The sequence below is a fragment of the Passer domesticus genome, chromosome 4 (genome assembly GCF_036417665.1).
Source record: "Passer domesticus isolate bPasDom1 chromosome 4, bPasDom1.hap1, whole genome shotgun sequence".
Lineage (NCBI taxonomy): Eukaryota > Metazoa > Chordata > Aves > Passeriformes > Passeridae > Passer > Passer domesticus.
Genome location: NC_087477.1, coordinates 65,861,448 through 65,888,270, shown reverse-complemented (window position 1 = coordinate 65,888,270; position 26,823 = coordinate 65,861,448). Strand labels below are relative to the sequence as shown.

General features: G+C 37.6%; 2 protein-coding genes across 2 annotated transcripts; both read left to right on the top strand.

Annotated features, from left to right (window-relative positions):
* Positions 1-77: 77 nt before the first annotated feature.
* Positions 78-11,945, top strand: ZCCHC4 (zinc finger CCHC-type containing 4). Its single transcript, XM_064418496.1, has 15 exons — positions 78-206; positions 362-480; positions 1,039-1,121; positions 1,811-2,086; positions 2,565-2,645; positions 2,962-3,034; positions 3,522-3,672; positions 4,181-4,281; positions 5,450-5,571; positions 6,141-6,216; positions 6,715-6,766; positions 7,465-7,609; positions 9,255-9,448; positions 10,911-11,016; positions 11,905-11,945. Exons 1-13 carry the CDS (start codon positions 131-133, stop codon positions 9,376-9,378), a joined length of 1,479 nt encoding a protein of 492 aa, XP_064274566.1. The 5' UTR covers positions 78-130; the 3' UTR covers positions 9,379-9,448; positions 10,911-11,016; positions 11,905-11,945.
* On the top strand, positions 10,139-26,823 carry ANAPC4 (anaphase promoting complex subunit 4). The gene is made up of 28 exons (XM_064418474.1): positions 10,139-10,305; positions 10,911-11,016; positions 11,905-12,037; positions 12,659-12,733; positions 12,861-12,887; positions 12,991-13,035; positions 14,507-14,591; positions 14,955-15,065; positions 15,594-15,677; positions 15,934-16,020; positions 16,732-16,796; positions 16,890-16,932; positions 17,032-17,108; positions 17,546-17,646; positions 17,731-17,782; positions 18,075-18,130; positions 19,315-19,361; positions 20,290-20,346; positions 20,508-20,564; positions 21,119-21,212; positions 21,873-21,970; positions 22,484-22,545; positions 22,637-22,675; positions 22,762-22,863; positions 23,485-23,562; positions 24,294-24,464; positions 25,639-25,762; positions 26,119-26,823. The coding sequence occupies exons 1-28, from the start codon at positions 10,198-10,200 to the stop codon at positions 26,332-26,334; spliced, it is 2,400 nt and encodes a 799-aa protein (XP_064274544.1). The 5' UTR covers positions 10,139-10,197; the 3' UTR covers positions 26,335-26,823.

Sequence of the window (26,823 nt, the reverse complement as noted above, 5' to 3'; positions counted from 1 at the left end):
AGTTTATTGAAAATCGAGCGCTGCCGCGCCCGGCCTCCCGCGCTGTCCCTCAGGCCCGGCCGCGGCCCCGGCCCGCTGGGGGGCGCCGTGCGGCCGCCCGCGCGGTGCCCGTCGGGACGGAGGCGGTGCCATGGCGGCGGCGCGCCCGGGGCCCGCAGCGCTCGCCCTGCTCGGGCCGGCGCCCGGCGCGCCCAGCTGCCCTCACGGTGAGCCGGGCCCGGGGCTCGGCCCCCGAGCGCCCCTTGCTCGGCTCCCGGCGCGGGCTGTTTTGCCGCAGCCCTTGCGGAGGCCGTGTTCGGGAAGCTCGGCTCTTGCAGCGGAGCAGTGAAACAGGTTGTCCTATCCTCGCGTTTGCCCCTAGGTCCTGCACTTCTGTTTGTGAAGACCAGCCAAGGAAAAGAGGAAGGAAGAAGATTCTACGCTTGTTCGGCTTGTAGGGATAGAAAGGACTGTAGCTTCTTTCAGTGGGAAGATGAGAAGGTAAGAGAGCACCGCTTAAGGCTGTGCTGAAGACTCGGGGCTACGAAGGTGGTCAGAGCTCTGGAGCACCTCCCTGTGAGGAAAGGCTTGGGAGCTTGGGTTATTCAGCGTGGGGAAGAGAAGGCTCCGGGGAGACAGTATAGCAGCCTCCCAGTACCTGAATGGGACCTCCAAAAATCTGGAGAGGGGCTTTTTGCAAGGGCCTGTGGTGGAAGGACAGGAGGTGATGGCACAACTGCTGGCACACATTAATAGAAAGAATGGCTCTTTCTGTCTTCCTCATAATCACCTTTTGAGTTTTTCTCTGTGTGTTGCATGTGATAGGAGAATCAAATGCACAGTTTAAATTCACAATGAGAGGCTTGTGTTGTTTTGCAGCATGCCCCTGTGCTGCAGACATACTTGTTCTTCTGAAGCAACAAACGTGATTATTTTTCCTTGCAAAGTAGCTAAAGCATGAGACCTTTGATGCACCCTTTTTTTCATGTTGAGATTTGATGTACCACACACAGCATTAGCTGTTAGTTTTGTAACTTTTCATGTATGCAAATTTTACAGGTGTCAGAAACTAGGCTTGCAGCACGTGAAGAATATAATAGAAGTCATCAGCCTTGTTTTACACACAGACAGAACGTGGACAGGTATTGTTCATGTGTGTTTTCTTCAGTAAAGATGTAGTAATGCAGGTTTAGGTACTCTGAATGTAGAGATAAAATTTCAGGATTCTTTAAAATATGAAAAGTTGAACTTGGGCAAATAAGAATTGTTGTATGGCAGTGGAAAGGAAATAGCATGAAACACTGAACTAGAGCATGCTGTTTTTCAACCCAGGAACTGGGGTGGAGGGGCTTGGGTTTTTTTGGGGTATGCATAGTCATTGCTCTGTTAGTGCTCAGTGTGCTTACAAGAGGTCAGTAGCAATTTCTGCTAAAAAAAATTATTCCTGACTTTAGTCTGCAAAAGTAACAGGCTTAACATTGTGAAAAGAAGCAAAGGTAACATAGTAGCAAGTGATATCTGAATTTCATGTATAAACATGTAGGACTTTGCTGATAGTTGATGGAGTCTTCACTCTGTAATGCAGTTATTTTATGAAGAATCCCAGTATATTTGGTGACAATATTTTATGCATTTCAAAGTGTCCTTTGAATATTTTTAAAAAATAAATAATATTTCACTCTCGTGGAGTTTTGTGAGAGCAGTGTAAACTGCATTTCTGTTTAAATGTCTGAACTCCTAAAATATTAAAAAAATGCTCCATAGCTCTCCTTCCTGTCTTTGATAGAGGCATTTCCCAAACTTTGTTTCCTGTTGTCTTTTGTATTTAAAGGTGCAAGAATTTTGTTCTGTTGCCGTTATCAAAGAGGAGATTTTGCCAGGAATGCCAGCAATTGCTACTGCCAGCAGAATGGAAAAAACACTCAGATCACCAGTTCCTGTGTGATATCACCACTGCCCAGCTGAAAAGTCCAAGTCAACTTCTGTATCCACTGGAGAATAAAAAAACAAATGCACAGTATTTATTTGCAGACAGAAGTTGCCAGTTCCTACTGAATCTCCTTATAGATTTAGGATTCAGACGAGTGCTCTCTGTTGGAACACCCAGGTACATCACTGATAATTGTTACACTTTCAAATAATATTTCTCTCTCAAAACTGTACAGCTTACTAATGATTACATAGTCAGTGATTCTCTCGTAATTCGTGGTTCACTGTGCTTTAATTGGTTGGGATTATCCAAGCATCTAGTGGGGTCTAGCTTTGAACTTACACCAGACAAGAATGTGGCAGCACTGCAAATAACATGCACACTTGAGATCCCTTTGGTAGTTGTGGAAGTGACATTGAGTTTCTTACCTTAAGCTTTTTTGTGTGCAGTGATCCAGGAGACTCCACTGACTTCTCATCTTTCACCTATTTTTCTGACTTGGAGTATAGGTCAAATGGAATCACCTAAGTTTAGACTACTCTGTTTTTTTCTTTCTATTTGGTTTATGCTTAGTAAAGTACCAGGCATTCTTGTCTTGCAAGATCATTTCTGAAGTTGGTCATTATGTGTTAAATTTCTTCCAATTATACTTCAGGCTTCATGAAATGATCCAGTCAAAAGCATCACAAGAAGAAGAATTCAATGTTAGAAGCCTTCTGCTAGATATTGATTTCAGGTAGGTTTTAACAAATGTTTAAGTACCTGAAGAATATATACAAAGATGTGTATTCTTACTGCTTTAAGAGATAAATTGGAGGTTGTTTTCCCTTCCTTGTTTCTACATCTCTGTTCCTGTACACATACACAAATGATAGCCAAATGATGAAAAAAGTAATATACTTAAAAATTCCACAGTATTGGTTTGTGTCATCAGTAATCAGAACCCAAAGATGATGTTTTTCCTGAGGCCTTTTTTCACTCTAAATATCCTGTCTTAGGATAGACAAAAAGTTATTTGTATTTTTCTACTCCTATCAAAACTTATTTTACAGGTATTCACAATTTTACACAGAGGATGAATTTTGCCACTACAACATGTTCAATCATCATTTTTTTGGTGGAGAGGTAAGGCCAAGTATTTATTGAGTGCTCTGGTAAAAAAGTGCATGTTGTTGATGCAGAATTTTGTAAGAAACTCATGACTAGTCTAGTAGAAAACATCATGGGAAAACATGAATTCATTAAGAACATTTTAATAGAAGCAGCAACTAAGGTGTGTAAGCAATATTAGCTAGCATAAATTTAATAGTCAATTTTGAATTGAATGGAAGAGAACTGCTGAAAAGGAGATAGTTTCATTCTTTGATTTTCAGTAATGTTTTTATATGTTAGCTGAACAGGGCACTTGTTTTCAGTCCTTCAAATCTAGGTGCATTTTTTGTGTGGTTTTTTTTTAATGCTACCCAAGAGGAAATTCACCTCCACAAGAGGGAAGCAAAGTCCCATCTTCAAAGCTGAAACTTCTGCAGTGATCAGTTTATTATTTATATCAGACAATATGTGTACAGTTCTTGAATCATGATTTCTGGAAATTAACCTCTGTTTCTTACAGGCTGCACGTGAAACTTGCAGGAAATTCTTGTGTGAAGAGAATGGTGAAAGAGTAATTATGGTAACTGATCCCCCATTTGGAGGTTTAGTGGAAGCACTGGCTTCTAGTTTTAAAAAACTGATGGCAATGTGGAGTGAGACAGAAGAAGAAGGTATGTATTACAGGCAGATGGGTGGCTTGTGCTGTAACATCACTTTAAGGAAAAAGTACCTATTTATAAGTCTGTGATTCTTGCTACTCAGGTGAATGTGAGCTCACTCATGTTATAATTTCTAAAGATGAGCTATCATGTACCTAATTTATTCTCCTGATATTTTTAGTTCAGTCGTGACGAATTCTCAAATTCTGTCTTAAAAACTCTTCCCTTTTTTTTTTTCCAAATCTACTTTGCAATTAAAATGGACTTTAAAGGTAGAGAAAAGCTGTCAAACCAGTACATTTTCTTAGCAACCTAAGTGGAAGTCAAGAGTTTAGTTACATGGCACTTAGATCTCCACATGTATAATATGCCAGAACTTTCTGTTGCCTAAGAAAACTAATTCTTCTGCCCAACAGGATGTACATATCATGTTTCTGTATTTGGAATGTTCACTGTAAATTTCTCATGATACATGCACTATGTTTTCCTCCTATGTACACCAAAGTTGTTTCATTACTAGGTCATGACAACAGAGAGATGCCCATGTTCTGGATATTTCCATACTTCTTTGAGTCTCGCATTCTTGACTTCTTCCCAAGCTTCAGTATGATGGATTACCAGGTATGGGAGAACCCAATGAATCTGCTAAATGCCAGTTGTGTGCAATGTGAAGAGGAATATGAGTGAAAGCAGGTGCAATGGCAGTGCTTCTCTGTAGCTGGGCCTTGTTCATGTGAAGCCTGGATTCTGTGTTTCTATTAGTCATGTCTGTGATAACTTGATCATGTTCCTGTGATATATCTTTAACTCATCTGTCATTTACCCATGAAGTAATTTCTTCTGGCAGGCTTTCAGTATAACAAATTTGCACTAATTCTGACAGGTGCTTGTTGTAGATGTGAGAGGTAACTTGGTGAAGAGTATTTCATTCTTCACAGATGTTAAATGTCAGTGGGTAGTGCCCAGGCCTAGGAAAAAACCCCAAACATATGTATTACAAAATTAAGGTCTTTCATCTCCCAGCTGCTGGGATCAGAATACAATTACAATGATGGAAATGTTTGGAATTGCTTAATAAGTGAACTTGTCAGTGATAAAGCAATAGTCTGGCATCAGCTTCTTCAATATTGTATCCATTCTGTGGGTAGTTTAGGCACACATACTTCAGTGTGTTTTGAGAGCTCAGTCATGGTATTCATGATGCTAAAGGTTTATTTTTTCATGTAACAACTCTGCATGAATTTTGGTATTGATGTTCTGAACAATGTGTCTTGTAGAATTAAAATTGTTGAAGAAAATGGAAAACTCATGCTAGGCTAGACTCTGCATTCCTGCCAGTGTTCAGAGCTGAGAGTTTTTGTGACAAGTCTCTGAAGGCAGTGCTGGAAAAAGCAGGCTGATTAGGTTTGCAACTTCGTAGTTTTTCGGAGATGGGTTAAGATGTCATCTCTTGTACTGACAAACCAAGCTTTATAAATCCTTTTTAATAGCAGGTTGTTCTCGTAATCAATTGCAATGTTATCTTACATATCCCATGCAAATGAGCAAAAAGGAATAAGTACAATATGATTATTGAAGTGTTGGGAGTCTAGCTTAATACTGTGTTTGCACAAATTTACAGGTAAATGAGACAACTTGATGTAGAATTTGTAATCTGATTTGGGGTTAGAGTCTTGTATATAAACACAAACATTTCATAAGGCACTTATAAAGATAATAAATATGTAAATAGCTGTTCCTGTGCTTGGCATTCAGTTCAATAATCTTTTTTCTGGTTTTATTTTTCTAGGTAGACTATGATAATCATGCACTGTACAAACATGGCAAGACAGGTCGTAGACAGTCTCCTGTCCGTATTTTCACGAACCTTACCCCAAGTATGATTGTGCTTCCTGAAGAAGAGGGATATAGGTAAGATGTATTAATGCTCAGGTGACTTTTGAAAGAGTGTCTTTGTTCTTAATTAGGGCACAAAGCCTCGAAAGGAGTTTGGGATGGTGCTTTTCCATAGTGTCTTGCTTAACTTGGATGCCAGGATTAAGATCACATTTTTCTGTCTCATTCTAAAGTTGCATATTATATAAACAATGTGTGGGAAAGCTGAAATGTCTAAAAAGACATTTAAATTTTTCAGTGTGGAACGACGAGATTCCTTATTTTGTCTGTAGGAAATACTATCTACATCTAAAATACAATTTTACAGCTATGTCTGAAAATACAGTAGTGAAAAAATTAACTTGTAAGAGAAGCATCAGGGACAGAGGAATTTAGTTTCATTTCCTACTGATACTGTTGATAATTTGACCTGAATTTTACTGTGTGGATGATCTGTGTGTAAATGGCCTAAGGGTCATTTATGGAGCAAAGATAGAATTTTTAATTCAACAAAATGATTATGCAGTCCTTATATTAGTTATTAAGGTTGTTTAAAATTAATTGTTTTGTGAGCAAGTAGTGGACCAGTACATCTTTTTCCCCAGGTTTTGCACTGTATGTCAGCGATATGTTAGTTCTGGTAACCAGCACTGTGAGATATGCAATTCATGTACATCAAAAGTAAGTATTTTCACTTCTTTCTGAATTGAAGTTTTAGCAGTAGTCAGATAAAAACCTCTGTAATACTTGCTTTGGTAAAACCCTGTTCTGATACTGAGTTCCATGGGAAACCCAGAGCAGTTCAGTTTCATAGACGTATTATTACCTTCACAGTACATCTTCCGTAACCCACTGGGAATTAATTTCTCTTTCCCTAATTCCTTTGTGTTGCAGACAGGACAGGACAAGTTTGCTGCTTGCCACTTAGACCAGAACTTACCCAGCTGTGGTCTGTTGACACATGCATTTTTGTTTATGCTTTGAAGTTGTAGAACTTGCCAATTTCAAAATTTCATCTGTGGTTTTCACAGATTCTCAGGACTGTTGTTTCTCAGTTACTGTCCTTCCTGCAGAGGAGTTGTTCCTGTAAACAGTGGGGACCATACCTGAGTAGTTCTGTTTTAAGATAGAATCAGTGGGGAAGTTCAATAAACACAACCATTTATTTGCCTTTTGTAGGATGGCAGACGATGGAAACATTGTGTTCTTTGCAAAAAATGTGTAAAGCCCTGTAAGTACAGAAAAATATTTTATAAATAAAAATGCATTTAGTCCAAAGAAACTGAAATTCCAAACCAGAAGAGAAAATATTCTGTGAAAGAAGTAAAATGTAATTCAGAAGACATAGAATAAACAAAAAGTCTCAATTTCACACAAGTTACTATTCTTTAGTTTAGCTCTACTTGCACTCTGTGGAAGTGGAATAAATTCTTGCCAGGGCACACTAAATCCCATTTATATTTATCATGGCAAAACAGAAATATTTCCATTTGTCATATAAGTATTTCCTAATTTCCTAAACTTTGAATTTCCTAAACAAGTAGGCAAGTACTAAAATGTTTGAGAGATCATGATAAAATTACGCTTCATGCACAAATTTAGTCGTATTTATACCTCTGTATAAATTGCTGAAGCCATTATCTTTGTTACTGTTACAACAATCAAAATCTGTAGAGTACATTGTAACATCTGCACTATTTTTGTTTCAAAGATGACACACAGGATAAAAGTTCTAATGCCAAAGCAGTTCACACTTAATTCAACAGTATGTGTAGTAATGTGATAAGGGACCAGGAAGTGACTACATCTCTCTTTGTAAAGCTAATCCAGAATTAAAAACCTCATAAAGTAGCCTATATTTAAAGCTTAGTTTCAGAACATTCATTTTAAACTTCTCCAAGGTCATAAATCATGTTATATATTTTGCAGCTTGGTTTCACTGTAACAATTGCAACTGCTGCACTCTTCCAAAGCACAGCTGTGAGAAGAGTGACGCTGGCTGTTTCGTTTGTGGCAAGGCAGGTCACAAGCGCACTGCCTGTCCCCGTCTCTCCCGCAGCAGAACAGCTTGTCAGTAAGTGTGACATTGCATTAATGCAGTAAAATACAGCCTGCAGATGAGATGAGATCTTATGTCATGGAATCAGTTCAGAAAAAGATGGTTTTCTGCTTTAGGTGCTGATGTCAGCTTTCCCTGTTGCCCACTTGCTTCATTGCTGGGGAGTATATACTGAAGGGAGGGTGGGATAAAAGGCAGGTCACTTACTGGGGCTCCCAATTCCCTGTCTGTGGGTTTTCTTTCAAAACTGATTTGTATGGACTGCAGACTTGGTGACTGGTGCATCGAGCTCTGTCAAGATGTCTGAAAATTGACGTAATGGAACACTTTTATCCCCTTTGAATTCCTCATGAAAGGGCAGAGAAAAGAGTCACTGTAATAAGAGTCACTAAAAGTCACTAGCTATTCCTTCCTGTCTCTTTTGCTTTGCTGTAGCCATATTTTGCTTTTTTCCTTCTGGTACTTCAGGTGCTTTTTGTAGTATGATCTAAATCTTCACCATTAATGAGGATCACATTGAGTACTTTTTTATTCTTCCATAATTTTCCTTTTGTTACATACAGAACAACACTGTACATATACCTGTATGTATCAGAGAGCCAAGTGTGGTTGTCTTCAGATGGAACTAACTGAAAAGAGGAAATGGGATTTGCTAAGAGATGATCCAGCAGATGGCTCAGTCTTTCCAGTTCAGGATAATTGATTGCACTTCAGATTCCTCTCCAGAGTAGTGGTTTTTTCTGTGATTTTGGACTTGAATGGCTGTAGCAGTGGAAGGCAAATTTTCCCTCCCAAAAGCTGTACCTGTGTTACACAGTGAGACTCAGACCATTACCCTCTTGGATCAGCATCCAGAGACTCATCAGATGCCTGCTGGATGGCAGATGGGTACAGGTGTATTGCTTCATGTCCTACTGATACTTAACTGGGTTTTGCTTAGGGAGTATTAAACACAAAAGGTTTCATTTTATATATCTCTCATAAAAATTCCATCTCTTAATGTTTCTTTTTCCTTTACTAAAAAAATTAAAAAAGGATGCTGAAAGAATTTCATGAAACCTCATCTGTTTTTTCTGTCAAGGAAGATACTGTTCTGTCAGTTGTGCCAGAACAGTTTTAGTACTTTCAGGCCATCAGTTAGTTCTTCTGCTGATTCATTGCAGAAGATAACTTAGTATTCTTTTTCTAATAAAAATTTTGTATGTTTTGTTATAATTACTCAGCATTTTGCATTATTACATCTTTTGTCAGAGACAGGAAACAATCCACTTGCTAGTTGTATTTAGGTCCTGTACTAATTGCAGGATGTTTCCTAACGGTGTTAAACTTCACATACTTTCTTCTAAGTCTTTCTATTCAGCATGAAACTCTGTGTGTGCTTTTTTGTACTCAATGAGTTTGTTGTTTCCAATATCTGTGTAAATTTAAATGCTGAATAAATATATAAAATGAGTGTATAATGGCAATAAAGTGGACAGTTTTGTGAAGTTGAAAGACCATAACATCTTGAGATGTAATGTTCATTGTACTTTTTGTGACAGTACTTCACATACTGCCATATAATTCATATACTTATTTGGAATACCAGCAAATGTATTTGTACAGAGAAGTGTGTTTTTCAATTTATTCTAATCTCTGTGTTCCTTTTTTTGCTTTACAGACCTGACAAAAAGAAAGGGCAGAAAACTCGAAAGAGAATAAAAATGGGGATCTGTAAAAGATTGGCTATGAAACATGCCATATTCTCCAAGAGGAAAGTAAAGAATAAGAAAAAAAAGACATGACTTTTCTTGCTGCTACATAGTTGCTCATTTATATTTTTATTGTCAGCCTTTTGTTCCGTTTTCTAAAAATGTAAGTGCTAACATCCAGAATAAAACCTGATTGAATTAAGTGACAGTTCCTTTATTATATATCATTACTGGTACCAAAAAAAAAAGCAACCCCAAAAACAACTAAGTGAACTACCGCAGCCCTTACCATGTATTTGTATAATGTGATATTTTTGTAGTTAGGATTAGCTATTTGTCTAATTTGGTGGGTGTTGGATGTTATGCGTCTTACTGCTGAGAGAAGAGGTACTGGCAGATGATTTGATTTTATGTTGGTATTGGAGGACGTGGGGCAAGGGAGGAAGAGAGGGTAGGTGATGGGAAGCACGAATTCTAGGAATTCAGTCTCTGTTAAGTTACAGTCGTCTCACAGGACGGCGTGTGAATTTTTAAAAATTTCTCTCCAAATGGAAAACTGGCTTAAAAAAAAAAAAAGTATTTAGTACTTAATAGTACTTAGTAAGTGAGCGGAGCGGGAAGAACCTGGCCCGCCTCCCCGCGCCCGCCCTGGCTCGGCGCTGCGGCGGCTCCACCGCCGGGATCTCCCGCACGGCTCCCGAGGCCCGACCCGCGGCCGGGGTCTCCCGCACGGCTCCGCCCCGCTGCCCGCCCCGCGGCCGGGGTCTCCCGCACGGCTCCGCCCCGCTGCCCGCCCCGCCCCGCCCCGCTGCCCGAATCCCCCGCCCCGCTGCCCCGCTCGTTGCCGCGCGGGAGGCGCCGCCCCCGGAAGCGGATCGCCGGCCCGGCGGGCCCCGGCAGAGCCCCGCAGCCATGCCCGCCTTCAGGCAGGTGGGCGAGAAGCAGCTGCCGCAGGAGGTGGTGTTCATGTCCTGGTCCCCCAAAAGGGACCTCATCGCCCTGGCCAACCGAGCGGGGGAGGTGAGTGCGGGTGCCGGGTGAGGAGCACGGCAGGAACGGGCGCTGCCTCTCCCTGCAGGCCCAGATGCCTTCGCTGTTGCTTGGGGCATGTTTCTCGTAAGCCTGGCCAGGCATTTAAGGATAGCAATTTGGTAAATCAAACGTCTTAATACTTACTGCTCCTTCAGTTTTTGCATTCTGATTTCTGAACAAATTCATGTATGATGTGCTCCTCGCTTGTTTGTGGGATTTTAAAGTGCATGGAAGTTCCTATTTAAATTAAATCTAATTTGGAGTACTTTTCCCCCTGGAACTGCATTATGTGATCATGCATGAAGACAAGACTCATGCTTTTGGGCTGTCTGCTAGAGAGCTGATGGTGAATCCCTGTGGGGTGGGAGCTTGTATCCTTATGCAAGGCTTAGCTTATTTCTCTGTACTGCTGTAAACTGTGTGCTGCCCTCTAAAAGAGCATAGGAGTGAATTATCTGCTAGAGGAGCAGGTGGTGTTTAAGCCACAGGAGTTAAAAACTGGTGAAAAACACTGTGCATCTTGAACTGATTTACAAACTTTTATTATCGGGAGAACGTGGTTTAAGTTTGTCTTTAATGCATTTGCTTTGTAGGTTTTACTTCATCGGCTTGCAAACTTTCAACGTGTGTGGAGTTTGCCTCCAAATGAAAATACGGGAAAAGAAGTGACTGCTCTTGCTTGGAGACCAGATGGCAAAAGTAATGTCAAGTATATGAGATGATATGGTGTGATAAAACCCCATGGGAAATCATGAATGATGATGCCTCTCATCTGTGAAGGAAATTTTCAAGTAAACTGTGTTTGAAGAGAGGGGTGGCTTAATTTTATGTGGGTTCATTCACAGCAATAGAGAGATTAACACTGTTGAATGCAATTGCAAGAAAGATCTGTAAGCCAGATTTATGTGCCAAATGCTGCTTTTCAGGGTATAGCAAAATTTCAACCTCCTAACTAAGAAGGATATTTTGTATGAACTACAAAATTTATTGAGGGGGAAAGAAGCTGTCTGATCAGGATTGATTGAAGAACTTACTTAGCAAAGGCAAAATTTCGTAGGCTAAAATTGCTCTAATTATCGACCAGGGAAAAAAAAAAAACCCTTTTCCTTATTAATAGAAATAATGTTGAAATTAGTTGCTTAATAAACTTATGCCAGAAATTTTTGCTTCACTGGAGGTGGGAGAATGGGAACAATCTTCTTCCATGACATGTGGATAAAAACTACCTATATTGTTTTATGATGGCATCTGAAGAGTTTAAGAAACTTCTTTTTAAGCTGGTTACCTGTGATTATAAGGAAGTAAATACAGAAAGCAAATGCCTGCTATTTGCTATTATGGATGAAGAAAATTAGGAAGAAAGTGGTGCAAAAGTTGCTCGGCAATTCCTAATTTCTGTTTTTTGTCCACCAGGCCTTTCTGGTGGACAATGTTATATATAATATTGGACTCAAGTTGGCAAGATTGGAAGCCTCTACTTTATCAGAACTATTGTGAGAAGTGTTAGAAGCATGTTCAGTTCTAGGTCAGTGTAAGATACACATTTTGCATATTGGTTATTTATACATTTTTCTTGCCTTTCTCTAGTTTTGGCTTTTGGCCTTGCTGATACCAAGCGGATTATTCTGTGTGATGTAGAAAAGCCTGAAAGCTTGCACTCCTTCTCTGTGGAGTTGTCTATTACATACATGCATTGGATGGAAGTAACTGAGGAAAGCAGGTGAGTCTGAAAAGAAATAAATCACAAACCACGCAATGCCACCTTATTAGTATATTGGAATATACTTGGAATGTTATAAGCAGTCACATAAAATAATACAGTATTCCACAGCTGTGGGGTTTTTTCACCACTTGGCTAAAATTTTCCTTTTTTTTTAGAAAATAAACACTTTTTGTATGCTTATTTTTAGTGCTGATACCTTAGACTTGTGGTTCTTTGGGTAGTGCATTAAATTTCAGCATGATCTTGTGCTTCTCCTTCTTAAGAGCTGCTTAATCTAGTGTTAGGATATACAGCCTGTTGCACTGCAGGTTTGGGGAGAGTTTAAACAGAAAGCCTCTGACAGTAACTGCTTTACAGGCAATGAAGGATTTGGTGACAAGCCTTTGAACCAGCAGATACAAACTTTATTCACTGGAAATAAAAAAAATGTTTTCAGTTCTTTTATTAATTTCATTACTTGATAATCTCTTATGTGATCTTTAATAATTTATCCTCTGATATTTTTAATTTTTATATAAATAATGCATTGAATGTATACTCTTAACTCAGGAGCTGAAAAGAAAGTCTCTTCTCATTTTAACAGTTTGGGTAATAAAGACCGTATTACATCTTTTTCAGTGTTCTCACTTCCTTTTATAATGCTGAAGATGAATCAAACCTCCTTTTGCCTAAATTACCAGCACTACCAAAAAAGTAAGTGTTACTCTAGTAAGCTTGAGGAAATACCATTTGTCATTTGTTGTCATTATTTTGGTTATTCATCTTTAGTGCTCTACAGCTGTCTGATCATTGTTACTAAGAGTAATTATTTTGTTTTCAGTTACAGTACCACTGCAAAAATTTTCAGGTAAGAAATTGCCATATTATAACTCACTATTTTTTAGTTTTATTTTGTTTTCTGGTATTGAGACAACCTACATAAGCCCTAATCACATGTTTTGTATTTTCAGTGAAGAAAAGTCAGATGAGATTATGAAGCTTCTGGGTGATGTCAGGTAAATTCTGGCGGTGGGTTGTTGATTGAGTTTTTTTGTGTAGTTGCTTTTTTAAAGGGATAAAATAATGGGTAGTTGAGTTTACTGTTAAGTTATTCATAATTGTTTTTTAAGTCTCAGAGAAATTATACGGAATAACTTTTTTTATGTACAGAGTTAAAGTTCAAAGACTATATTAAAGCTTCCATCAGTCACCTTTTCTCCTTAGTTTAGAGGGATTATAAGGCAGTTTATCAGTAACTGCTGTTGGTGTCGTATCTGCTTAGCAGATTTCTTGGGGTGCATTTGAAGGCTGATTTATGTGTTACTTAAGCTGGTCTTGGAGACATTTTTGAATGCTTGTTCTATACAGAGATTTCCTGGGGGTTTGTATGAGTGTTACAAATCTAAAATTAAAAGTAGCTCTGAAACAAACTGTATCAATGTTACTTTACAATAAACATATGTTATTAGAGGACGCATGAAGGGCAGCTGGTGGAAGTGTAATTTAGCAGACTGAGACTGGCTTTGTGCAGTGCCTTTTGCTGCTTTTTTGAGGGGGGCACTTAATGTGTGTGCCTTGTTTTTTCCATTTCACTGTTCCTTACAGTCTCACCACACAGAACAACCACCCTCCTTAATTCAAATCTGCATCTCTGTCTATCACAAGTTACTCCTTTTTAAAACTCATAGCTCTTCCTACAGTAGGATTTCCTTGCTTGGGAGAGAGTGAGCTGTCTGTGGTGCAGGAGCTTTGTGAATTCTCTCTGCTCTCTTCATCTGCTCAATTAATCAAAAGTTTGTAAGATAGTGTTTTCCTAAGTTCTGTGTTGGATTTAACAGAAATATTCTGTTTCAATGTATATTTATTTAGATATATAACAGGCAGAAGTTGCAGTTAATTTTCTTGTATTTGTAGGCTTTTTCCTAAGCCAGTGTAGCACATTGGTATTAATAAGTGAGCAAAACATAGACCTGTCTGTCCCAGACTCTGTTCTGTGAAATGGGTTTCTGTTTCTGATGCATTTCTTACTTCTGAGGCTGTTACTGCTGCTGCATCCATTTCAAATGTTCTTTGTCTTTGAGGTGCTGAGGAGTGCCACTGAGTGCCTGTGACAAGCTCACTGTGCATATATAATCAGGGTAATTCAAAGTAGCTTTGTAATAATGCTTTGCAGCCTGCATTGTGAGGGGAAGGTTGTTAGACACTTGTTACTTTTAGTGAAAAAGGACTCTGTGACTAAACTGTGTTATTTTTTCCCTATTTTCTCAGTTAATGTAGTAATTAATGTTCTTAATGTAAATGTTAAAGGCAGGTTTTGTCAATAAAATACAAGCTAATTTGTTAGTTTGTTTTTAAATTTCTTCAATCGTGGAAGGTAACACAGTGTTTCCTTTTGTGCAGAGATGGAATTTAAGTATTAAGAATTATATCTGTGTGCATTCAAATTTTTTTCGGTATGCTTATCAACGCATTCTTCTATTTTTATAGACTTAATGCTCTTGTCCTCGGTGGCAGCTCAGGATTTATTGAGATATACGCTTATGGAATGTTCAAGATTGCTACAGTAAATGGGGTATGTTTGGTTCCTTTCCATATTTTTTCTTCATAATATACCAAACTACGGCTGAATTGAGTGAAAATATACATATGCTTACACATAAGTGAAACTGGGCTGCTGAATTTAAAGAAACTAATTGATTGGGTTGTTGGTTATTGATGGAAAGAGTTTGTAACTGGGAAATTTAACTCTTGTTTCAAAATTCACTGTTAATACATGATAAAAAGAGGGGGTTTGTTCCTGAGCAGTAGTTGAAAATTACACTTCATTTTTACATGCCATTGAACACAGTCATCTTTGCATGTCAATAGTTAGAGCAGTAAATATGTCTTGGAGGAAATGAAATGTTTTATTAATTTGTGAACTGGAATCCTTCAGGTGGCAGGTTCTTGTCGTGGACTGTGCTTGTCTAGTGATTTGAAATCACTGTCAGTTATCACAGAGATACAAAGCTCTCCAGACAGCAAAGCAGAGATAATGTATTTTCAGGTAAGTAAACAAATTTTAAAACGTTTTTTTAACAGTAAAACTGCTTTTTAAATTACATTCTGGTAGCTTTGTTGCTTTCCTATTATAACAAAAACTACCTGTTCCAGCCATTCTGAAATTAACCCTGGTTTAGCTTTTGAATTTATGATGTTAACATGCAGTTTCACTGATGAGACTGGCAATGGTGATCTGAGCCATTCTTTTAAAATACTACTTTTAGAATAATGTGAATTTATTCAATTACAGTTACAATTATGCCGATTTTCTCCATTCTGCACACAGTCATCCTTGAAATTACTACTGTTGGAACTCCAAAATGTGGAACCTTATCAGGGGTTTTTATAGATGTATTAAAATTAGTTATTGTTTCTTTGAATTGAATGTATTTTCCTTTTAAAATCAACCTTAAGGGGTTGAGAACAAAGAGATTTTCTGTGGGTCCTTCCAATATGTCTTTTAATTTCTGTAATCTGTATTTTGTTAAAAGACAAATAATCTGTTAACTGTTGCTTTTTTCATTTGTTATAGTTGGACACTAGTCTGTTATCCAGTTACTTACCTGAGGTAACTCGAATGGCCCGGAAGTTTACTCACATTTCAACTCTGTTACAGGTACAGTTGTGTTACACTGTCCTTTTAGTCTTATGGTTCTGTAGGCTTTGACATTCTAATGCAAGTGAAATAAATGTTTTCTTGTAAGAAGCTTGAGTTGGTTTTAAGTAAACGTAGAGCTCCAGCTTGGAATTTGATAGTAAATTTTATATAAGATCTACAATGTATATTTCTTTTATATTGTAACATCCATTTTTTGAATGTGCTGTTGAAAGGGAGAAAGGAAATAATACTAATGCTAGTTTCTGTATTACAGTATATAAAGCTGTCATTGACATGCATGTGTGAAGCATGGGAAGAAATACTGATGCAGATGGACTCACGACTAACAAAGTTTGTACAGGTACTGTAGGATTTACCATCCTTTTGGAAAAACACTTTTTGCAGTAGTTCTGTTGTTCTTGTTAATCTATTACATATCTTAATGTTTAAGCATGATGCCTCCAGATAAGAGTCTCTAAGTTCAGAGACAGCCTGGAAGCTGTTGCGTGTCAAGTGCTCTGATGCTGGCTGAAGGTACCTGTGTACAATCAAGCATAATTGTGTTGTGATACTTTTATTTATTCCGAATTAAAAAAAAAAATACTTTTCAGCTTGTGCAGCTGTTGATCAGTTGCTTTCTATTTAAGGCTGTGCTCTTTGCACTCAAGTCATTGATAAACTGATCACTGTAAATGTTCAGTAACAGCACAGCCTAGTTGAGCTGTAGAGCACATGTAATTATCCATGTTTAAGATGCTATTGGATTTGATTAAATTTTGTGTTCATTGACCATGGCCAGAAGTTAATGAATATTGTAATTTGTTTATTTTTTAAAAATAGATTCCTGGTGGCAAACTACTTAGGATTCTTATTGGGTAATGCAGTTGAAAATAACTTGGAACACTAGAGAAATGTCAGTGATTTGAAAATTTTCAGTGATCAGTAGTCTGATTTCAACATTCAAAGATATGGGTGGGTTCTTTGAAATACTTTATATGGAGTATTTGTGAGATAATTTGGTAGGCTGGATTTAATCTCTTCACCAATCTGTTTCAATCATTTTGACTGACAGGAAAAGAATACAACCACTTCTGTTCAGGATGAGTTTATGCAGCTGTTGTTATGGGGCAAAGCAAGGTAGTTACTGTTGTTTTATCTGAGTATGCCTTTGCACTTGATGTTGAAACACAAAATGAAATGCCTGTTTGGTTCTCTCCCCACCTTCTTCAGTCTGGAACTTCAGGCATTACTAATGAACCAACTGACAGTGAAGGTATGTTAACATTTTTTAAAACATACTAAACTAATCTATTTCAATATCTTTTAATAATTTTTATGTTAAGAGATCATTATTGTATTTCTTTGTTAACAGGGTTTAAAAAAGCTTGGTCAGTCCATAGAGTCTTCCTATTCCAGTATACAAAAGTTGGTTATAAGTCATTTGCAGAGGTAAGTCACAGAATTTCCAATGAATTTTAGATTAAATGGCATATTATATGCTTTGATAAAAGACAATATATACTGTCTTGGTGGTGTTTTCTATGTAGGTGGGCTGGTGTGGAGTGGAGACTGATCATGGCAAAACATTGCTTTACTTTTGCATTGTGGAGAACTAGTGAAGTATTTTGGGCAATTTTCATGGTACATCACCTGTAAATTGCTGCCTAGTGTGTTTAATAAGATCTGTGCAAAATATTCACAGTAACTTTGTGTTATTGAGACAATATCTGCCTTTCTCTGTAGTGATACCATGCCTCTTGTTCATGTCAGACCACCTTATAAAGCTTTCACTTTGTGCATTAAATAATAAAAACATAGCGCGCAGCAGAGCACTGAATTTTCAGAGTGTGAATAAAAAGTTATGCTTCTTTCCTCTGCCTTTCTAGCGGCTCTGAGGCACTTTTATACCACTTGAGTGAATTGAAAGGAATGGCTTTATGGAAACAAAAATATGAGTCTCTGGGATTAGATGCATCTGGAATTGACGGTACAGTAGTGTGTGTGCTACCTACCTGCTCTGATTTCACTTTTGAAAGCTTAATAATAATGGTTAGCTTTTTCTTTTTAACAGAGGCTATTACTGCTGTTGGTTCTTTCATCCTGAAGGCAAATGAGCTGCTTCAGTAAGTATAAAGTCTTGAGAGTTTAAAAAGCATTCCTATTTGGTCTTGTATTGGAGGAGATTGATGGGCTGGGAGTAGAGGAGGTTGGGAGAGCAAGACTCCTCTGTTGGTGGTGAGCTTTCATCTTGTCTCACTGCATGTCAGACTCGTACCACAAGAATAGTCTTGAAACATTGCATTGGGCAGTTTGAAAAAAACTGACAGTGCTTGCAGGCTGTTCTGTGGTAAAGCATGAAGCAGCTTGTTACAGTCAGATTTTGTAATTTCTTTCCTTGTTTCTTTCCTTGTTTAGAGTGATCGACAGTAGTATGAAAAACTTCAAGGCGTTTTTTCGCTGGCTCTATGTTGGTAAGATTGGTCACACAGTAATCATCCAGTATCTGTTTTATATTGTAAGCACTGAAATGCAGACAAGGAGCTAGGCCAGTCTTAGTTATAATCATCTATTTTTTTCTGTCACAGAAAATTTCTGAACATATAAAGGGATATAGTTGATGAGGCAAGAGTAATTATAATATAAAACACAGATTATAAATTTGTCAGTTCTCAATTAAATTTAGTATATGTGGAGTGGGTATTGAACATACTTGACCTGGAACTGCTCCAGACTGTTTTCTGCTTCATGAGCAATTTGCTGGCCTTGATTTGGAGAAAAATCAAGGACTATTTTTAGTCTACACAAAATTTGAATTGTAGCCATATTTTCTTGTACTCTGTTCCTTGCTGTTTTGTCCTGTGAAAGCCTAGTTACTTGTAAGGTTCTTCACAGATGTAAACAGTCTCTGAATGCCCACTTGCACTTAGTAGCCACCTTAGCTGTGTCTGGGTAGCTGCAGAGAAAATGTTAGAAGGAAGTGAAGCATGCTGTATTTTAGCCTGCCTGTTTTTATAAATGTTTATGAGAGTTTATAACTTCTGTTTGATCTTTTTAGAACTTCTTTACAAAAACCAAGTGGTATTACCAGATATTGTAAAAGCGCCAGATATGCAGTGTTAGCACTTACTACACTTACTAGCAGGAATATAACAGTTCTAATTTAAAAATTGCAGGAAGCAGAACTATCTAAGTTCTCTGTCCTAACATTATGTTCACTGTTTCATTTCAGACTAAACAGAGAACTTTATCCAAGAATTGCAGATTTAAAATTAATCCTGTGCAATTCTCTTAAAACACATTTTTCTGAGCATGACAGTTTTCATGTATTTTATATATATCCATTTTAGTACTCTTAGTAAGGACATGAATAAATTCTTATGAGCCCTTTTCATAATAATTATGTTTCAGTCTCATATAGGGTAGAATGCAGTTGGAGAATATTAAAGATAAAAATTCTTGAAGATTTGTAATGTGAGCTAGTCAGACTAGAGAGACTTAATTTCAGTCTTGACTTTTAATTCTTCATCCCAGGCTCTTTTTCTTCTAATTAATTAATCTGTTTTTAACAACAGCAATGTCTTACTACCTACGTGTGAAAAATTAAGAATATTAGGAAAACAGTATTAATGCAATAAGAATATAATTTTTCCCTCAGCCATGTTGAGGATGTCAGAAGATCATGTGCTTCCAGAGCTGAACAAGGTAATAGTAACATTTTCAGATAAATGGTGATATCCTTGATATTCTGCTCATCTTGAAAGCAGAATTAAAGGTTCCTTTTTGTTCCCGAACTTAAAGGGTAGTGTCTGTGTCATTTTATTGAGAAAGGTGATGCCTGCACATTGACACTAATATGCTGTTGTGCTTGAATTATTTTTTTTTTCTTTGTTAACACTATTGTATTTAGTACACTGGGTATGCAAGGCCTCTGTATAGCAGCTCTTTATGTGCCCTAAATGATGAAGTTAACCAGAGTGAGATCATAATATCTTTATCAATGTCCCTATAGAGGAGAGGGAATATATAACAACACAATAATATAATAATACAATAACACCTGCATTGTATTTGCAGCCACCGTCACTCTGCCCTCACTTGAGGGCAGAGGTGCCCCAGAAATAGATAGGCTGGAGGGATGGATGGGTAGGGACCACCTGCAGTTCATGAAGGACAAAATGCAAGGTTCTGTTGTGGGGTGGGTTGACCCCCTGTGAGTGCACTGCTGGAGCTCATGTGGCTGGGAAGACGTCAGCTCTGCTGAGATGATGTGGGAATCACTGGATGCACACTGGGCATGAGCCAGCAGTGTGCCCTGGTGAAGGTGGGCAGGGCTGACCAGGACTGTAGTAATGAGAGCATGGCCAGGAGGTCAGGGGAAGCAGTTACTGTCCTTATTTAGCACTTGTTGGTTGCATCTCCAGTTTGGGACCATTCTGTGCAAGCCAAAAATAGTCTGGGATGAGCTCAGCAGAGCACTTCCAAGCAGGTTGGGGGCTGGAACATTTGCCTTGTGAGCACAGGCTGAGGGAGCTGTGCTTGTGCAGCCTATAGAACATGTGTTCTGTGCACATTGAAATGTGTTTCTTACCCTTTGTTTTTCTCACTGTTTTTTTTTTTTTTTTCCTTTTAGATGACTCAAAAAGATATCACATTTGTTGCTGATTTTCTTACTGAGCACTTCAATGAGGTCAGTAATACTGGTTTTCCAAGTACATGATTTGACTGTATTTTTGCTGGCAATAGCTGAGTCTGAAAAATCTTAGACTAAAATAATTTTATCATCTTTCTGTTCACTACTTCTGATTATTTTTGTGTTTAAATAATGGGTTTGTTTGCATTACTTTTTAGGCACCAGAACTTTACAATCGTAAAGGAAAATACTTCAATGTGGAGAGAGTTGGCCAGGTAAAGAACTGAGGAATAAAGGCAAAAAGAATAAGTGAGAAAATCCTTAGATAGAGAAGCTTTTAAAGTTGTGTCCACTTTGGTTCCTTGGCCTTTTTGCTCAGTGTTACACGTACCAATAATGGTAAAAAAGAGTAAATTGTTTCACCTTATTATTAGGAAAATGAGGGTTTAAAACCTTGTAGTTTCACTTTACACATGCTGTATTTTTAGAAAAAGACAAAAATATTTTGTAGCAGTAGTAAAACTCTAAAAGCCAGCTTCAGTAAAACGTATATGTTGGTTATCTGTATGACATTAATCACTGCATTTCAAAACATTTGTGTTCAGACTTGATTTAAAAATCAGTTTCTTAGGGAAATATCACCATGTGATCTTAAACAATAGTTGATTTTTCTTATTGTTTCTAGATGGGTTGGAATATTTAGTTTTAAGACTATGGCATGTTTATTTAACAAGAAATGTTTAATATACTTGCTAGGGGCAATAGTGAAGGGGAATTCTAATGTTCCTGTTTCTTAAATAACAGTCTTAAAAATGTGTTTCTCTTCTAGTACTTGAAAGATGAAGATGATGACCTTGTATCACCACCTAATATAGAGGGAAATCAGTGGTTTAACTTTCTTAAAGATAGTATTCATCTTAAAGGTAATGTGCTTTCATGAAAAAGGAGTGAATGCAAGATATATGCAGAATGTAACCAGTGTAGAAAAGTTACCTTTTTTCATGCTTATGAGTTACTTCTGTAGTGTTACTCATTGGTCTTCATCTGAGTGGAATAAAATGAATGGTCCTTGATATTTTGCACAGGGTTTAGGTAGCTGCTTACCCAGTCAATTACTATTTTCTGGATATTGGGAATTTCCCATCTTTTCTGTACCAGTCTCAAAAGTGTTGGCTTGGAAGGAATTCCAGAAGAGGTCTATTTTTAGGATATCTTAATTCCAGTTCAAGAAAGTAATAGTTATGCTTAGGTTTTACCTGTGGGAAGTGTCCTAACTAGTTCTCTTTCACTGCAGTCTGAGACTATTTTGTTAATTAGTGATGTACAGGAAGTAAGAGACTATAAAGAGCAGATGGTGACAATTATTCTAGTTTAACTTTAGAAACCAAAGACTGTAAAACCTTGACAGCATAAGCTGTGTATAATAGCATTTGCCACAGCTGCCTTTTTCTGCCTATTTAATTCGATAAAAAGGGGGAAAATGATAGCATTTTTGTTTGGAAAATAGTCTTTAGAAAATCTGGTTTTAGAGATAATCATTTCTATAGAGATACATTTTTTAAATTAACTTTGTCTGTTTACAGAAAGCCCACTTCTGTTTCCCTACTATCCTGAAAAATCATTGCATTTTGTCAAAAGGCAAATGGAAGGGGTCATTGATCAGTGTTTACAAAAGCCAGCAGTAAGTTCTGTTTTTACAAATGATAACTTTCTTTTAGGGGTAGTGGTCAACTGAAGGAAGCACTCATGCTTAGCAAGGCCTGAAGCTTTAATCTTTGCCTTTGAGTGCCTATAACTTGGATAGAGTCCAGCTTCACTGCTGGGATTTCTCAAGCCTTTGGCCAGGGAAAGCACAGTGGGGGATTTTTTTTAACGTATTCTGTTCACATGATTTTGGGGTCTGGTTTTAATGCTAATTATGTGTGTGTATGTGCTGTGTACCAGATAACTGTATTAGTTGGCAATACATTGTTCTAATATGGAGAAACATGAAAAAAATGTATGAAGTGACAGTGTTTGCATTAGGGATGTTTATCCAGGATAAATATTGGTGGATTTTTCTTTCAGATGTACTCAGAGGTTGTTGGTAGGTTGGTTGGGTTTTGATGTTTTTTTGGTTTTTTTTTTCTTAAAAATATATATAATTATGAATAACTGCCTGTATTTTATGGCCTATTTTTATTATATTTGTTAGGATGTAATTGGAAGGTCAGTGCATCAAGCAGTCTGCATGTCTCTCTACAAAGTTTCTCAAAGGTATTTCTTTACTAAAAGCAGCTAAAGAAATGTGCAACTAAAACTCATGCACAAGTAGCATTTTATAAACTGTTCTGTCTTTCCTTTGCAGTGAAGATTCCACACCTCAGTTATTTAAATTACCATTTCTGTAAGTATGCTGTTATTCCTTGTTCCATGTAGTTTACCAGTTATTAAAACTTGATCTAAATTTTCATTTCTTCCCCCACATTGCAGGTGGAATGACAAAACATCTAACTTACATTATGTTCTCTTCACCATGTTAGAAAATTCTATTTCTAAAATACACATTTTGAGGAGACATACTGATACTTCCAGGTAAGACAGAGGGAAAAAGTGGTGTGTGAGCTTTGTCACATTTGTACAGAGACACGATTTAAATCTCTTTGTAAAAATAAGGAATGATCATTATGAATGCAATCTCTCTTGAATACTAGAGAAAATTAGGAGTACATTAAGTGCAGTAGGAAACTGCAGCATAAGTTTTTGTTGTATTAGACTCAGAAAATCTCCTCTCAAGATGCAAGATGGTTCTGGGATAAGGAAAAACTTATAGTCCTTTAGATGGCTGCTAAGAGAATTACTTATTTGTGCAAACTTTGCCAAACTACCAAGAATCCTGCTTCCACTGTTGCTTTGTCTTACTGTAAATAGTATTCTTTGGTTAATGTCTTGCAGTTTGTAATTTAATGATGGCTTTCTCTTCTCTGCATAAGCCAGATGTAGTTTTCCATTTGACTCCATTAGTCCTGTTTTTCTGAGGAGCAGAAGAATTTAAAAGGTTCCCATCCACCAATACATAATTTTAGCATGCAGCCATGTATCTAAGCTTAGATAGGCTTTTACCCCATCTTGTACCACAGTTGCCATTAGAGATTTTTGGATTCTCAGTGAAGGGAAAGGTTTTTGTCACTGAGACAATTAACTCTGTTGTTCTAGGTCAGTCAGTAATGGGATTCTTGCAGTAGAGTTTGGAAACTTCTTGAACAACAGTATAAATGAGAGCTCAGACTCCAGGTCAGTATATTTGATTTTTCTTGCAGATTGCTGAATAAAAAAAATCATATTTCCTCTTAGTTTTCTTGCATTGTTACTTTTGAAGTTAACTCATCTGGGTGAATCAGGGTGTAAGAAATGGCACAGGTACATGAAGCTGCAGAATAGTGCAAATCTTACTGTGCACATCATCTCAAAGTCAAGTAAATTTTAGTTTTCTAGTTAAAAACTAAAGCTTTAACACATGTGCAAGAAGCAAATCTAGCTGGAAACAAGAGTTGTTTATCTCTGTGATGTTCTTTAAGTAAGATAAGACTTGGTATGCCTGAATGTAGCCATCTTACAAGGCATATGATAGACTAAACTCACCTCTTTCATGTAGAAAAGCCAGATGTGATTTGCCCTCAGCATCTTCAGCTGTATTTCTAAATTTTCTTTGGTATTTATGTTTGGTGTTTCTTATGTTTCATCTGAAATGTGAAGATTGCTAGTAAGGGTTTTTTGTGAGTTGCTTTTTTTCCCCCTTCAGAATAATTTTTCCTGCATGATGCAGGAGTCTGCCAGGTTATGGCTATCATTCAGTCATAGCTGTACAACTGACCTTTTTTATTATTTATTATTATGTACAATGAAGCTCATTGTTAAGTACTGAATACTTTCTAACATGAGTGCTGGTCAACTTTAAAATATTTTAGTTCTGTATTCTCTTATATTACTTGATGCTTTCTAAATTCTAAATTATTTTCCTCTAGATGCTACAGTTGTTTGGATGCTCACTTCTATGATGATGAAACTGTAACTGTAGTTCTGAAGGAGAGTGTGCAACAAGAGGGGAAGGAGAGAGTCTTGGCTCAGCTGCCTTTATCTTCAGTATATACGGATGACGACCAAGATAGGAAATTCATTTGGGATTCTATGGAAAGGTATTGAAAAACCTTGAGCAAATCTGAAAATGTAGAACTTAAAAGCAAATTAAGCAAATATTGTAATTGTGTACAGTTACTCATATTTTGCACGTGTATAAATATTTTAAAGACAGAAAATCTTATTGTGCCAGGAGAGTAGGATGGGGGAGATGGAAGCTTCCTAAATAGTTTGTTTTGTAATTGTTGGTTTTTGGAAGGTTGGTTTTGGGTTTTTTGATATTGATACTACTTCTGTACCTGGCTGTCATGAAATTGAAGGATCAGCCTAAGACACCTCGCAGAATCAGAAATCTTCCTTAGAAGATGCTAACTTTGCTAGTCAGAATGCTTCAATTTAGGATGTTTTCAGCATATGTGCTCCTATACCTCTGCCTTGTAATAAGAATACACAGTAAGGTATTTCTTGATCTTTCCATGGTTGCTGCCTTTACAAATACTGTCAGCTTGACCTTAAAACATCAGAACTGGTACTGCTGTCTGCGTTGACATGGATAGATGAGAGCATCAGGTGAAAGTGAACACACACACACAAAGGCCAGTGTAGTTCAATTAGTGAATCCAAACCTTTATTTGATGTGTGGTCCTTGCTTTATTTTTCTCCCATTCTTCTCTGGTGGTTTGCTTAAGATGCATTTTTATTTCAAAAATAAACAGTGACACTGAACTGTAAATTAACTTTCTATGCCATAAAGATATTGTGTATTGAATAATGAACAAAAAATATTAAGAGCAAGGTCAAACTAATCTTGGCTGCTCTAATAGGTAGGAAGTGTCTTCATACAATCCCTATGAGTGGGGTAGTGATGTGCATATTTGAAAAGTCATGGAGGCCAATTTTCTGCATCCAGGACTGTATTTGGAAACTCCTCTTTGTGCAGAGGAGAGGTTTGAAAAAAGCCACCACATCCTGCTACAGCTGTTTCTTGTGGGAAGATCAGACTTTACAATTCCCTTCTCACCTGCTGTAATGTTTTTAACTCAGTTGGAACATGCTGTGTCTCTGCAGTTGGATCTCCTGCTCTGGAGTATCATAGTGGCATTGTGATGGTTTCAGAGGCTTATCTGCTTGTTGCATATGATGAAATTTAGACATCATAAACTGGAGGTTTTTCTTAGAACTGCAGTTGTTTCTTGTAGAGCATCTTTGTGCTTTTTTCCTTGCTGTGTGCAGGCTGGATGAGCGAAGCGGTGAGATACCCACACGTACTGTCTTCTTGGAGAGTCAGTGGAGAGTGCTGGAGAACATGAAAGCTCAGTATGTTTCTGTAAATGGCATTAGAAAAGTTTCTTGTGTGGTAAGTGCAGTATTTCTGAAAAAGTCTTTCTGTTAAAGGAAGTGTGCTGACTGAAGTGGTAACCTAAAAGTTACCAATTTTGTTTTTAACAAATAGATTACTTTTTCATAATCTGCTATAGTATATCAGGATACAGTCATGCCATAATAGCACAGGATGGAAAAAGCTTTAACAGAAGGTAATAGATCTGCTTGCTTTACTTCTCAGCCTGTAGAGCAATAAAAAAGTTGCTAATTCCCTTGAAACCTTAATTTCAAAGATAAAGGTTATTTTCAAAGCTATTGGCTGACAATTAAAATGCTGGTGGTGTTTTTACTTATTTGGTCATTAACAGGAACTTCTTACTGTCTCTATAGCTAAGTTCAAACCTCCGCCACATCAGGGTGTTTGAGATGGATGTGGAGGATGATGGGGAAGTTGAGGAAGAAGAGGAAGAAGAAACAACTCAGATTGCAGCTGGGGAACCTGATGAGCCAAATCAGCCTGCAGATGGCCAGGACAATGTGTGTGATGCATCTGCTGAAGAACTGCCTGATGAAACTGAAGAACCTGAGACAAGCCTGGATCCTTGAAATAGGCTTTGGTAATAGTAAAGGGACTGTAAATACTGTTTTTAGTTGCACAAAGAAATTGTCTATTGAAGAATGAACAGAAAATACTAAAAACAAGTTCAAACTCTTCCTGGCTGCTACAGTAAGCAGGGACACTATCAGTACTGTCCCTGGGACTGGGAGTGATGTGGAGTGATACATTTGAAAGGTCATCTACCTAGTTAAAAAGTAATCTGACTTCAGGCTGCTGAGATGATGGATCCCATACCTCCTCAAGCAGCTGAATCAAGCTGGAGTTCTGTATTGCTTCTCAGCTAAGATTCTGTTCTAGAGTACCTTTATTGACTCTTTTCTGTCTGGGACACAGCTAAAGCTTTGAAAGCTTTTCTATTTGCCATTTTTAAAAGGTGAAGAGAAAAAGAAATACCAGCTGAAGTTTTTGTAGCTAGTCTATTGAGTCCTGGATACTGTTATAAAGATAAAATAAAGTTGTATATAAAACCAACAAAA

What these genes read in the sequence shown, in the direction of transcription:
- ZCCHC4 (XM_064418496.1), top strand. Translation starts at nt 131, where the DNA reads ATGGCGGCGGCGCGCCCGGGGCCCGCAGCGCTCGCCCTGCTCGGGCCG. An exon ending in CACAGACAGAACGTGGACAG is followed by an intron (nt 1,122 to 1,810) that starts GTATTGTTCATG and finishes TTGTATTTAAAG; the next exon opens with GTGCAAGAATTTTGTTCTGT. An exon ending in CGCAGCAGAACAGCTTGTCA is followed by an intron (nt 7,610 to 9,254) that starts GTAAGTGTGACA and finishes TTTGCTTTACAG; the next exon opens with ACCTGACAAAAAGAAAGGGC.
- ANAPC4 (XM_064418474.1), top strand. Translation starts at nt 10,198, where the DNA reads ATGCCCGCCTTCAGGCAGGTGGGCGAGAAGCAGCTGCCGCAGGAGGTG. An exon ending in AGATAGTATTCATCTTAAAG is followed by an intron (nt 21,213 to 21,872) that starts GTAATGTGCTTT and finishes GTCTGTTTACAG; the next exon opens with AAAGCCCACTTCTGTTTCCC. An exon ending in CTCTACAAAGTTTCTCAAAG is followed by an intron (nt 22,546 to 22,636) that starts GTATTTCTTTAC and finishes TTTCCTTTGCAG; the next exon opens with TGAAGATTCCACACCTCAGT.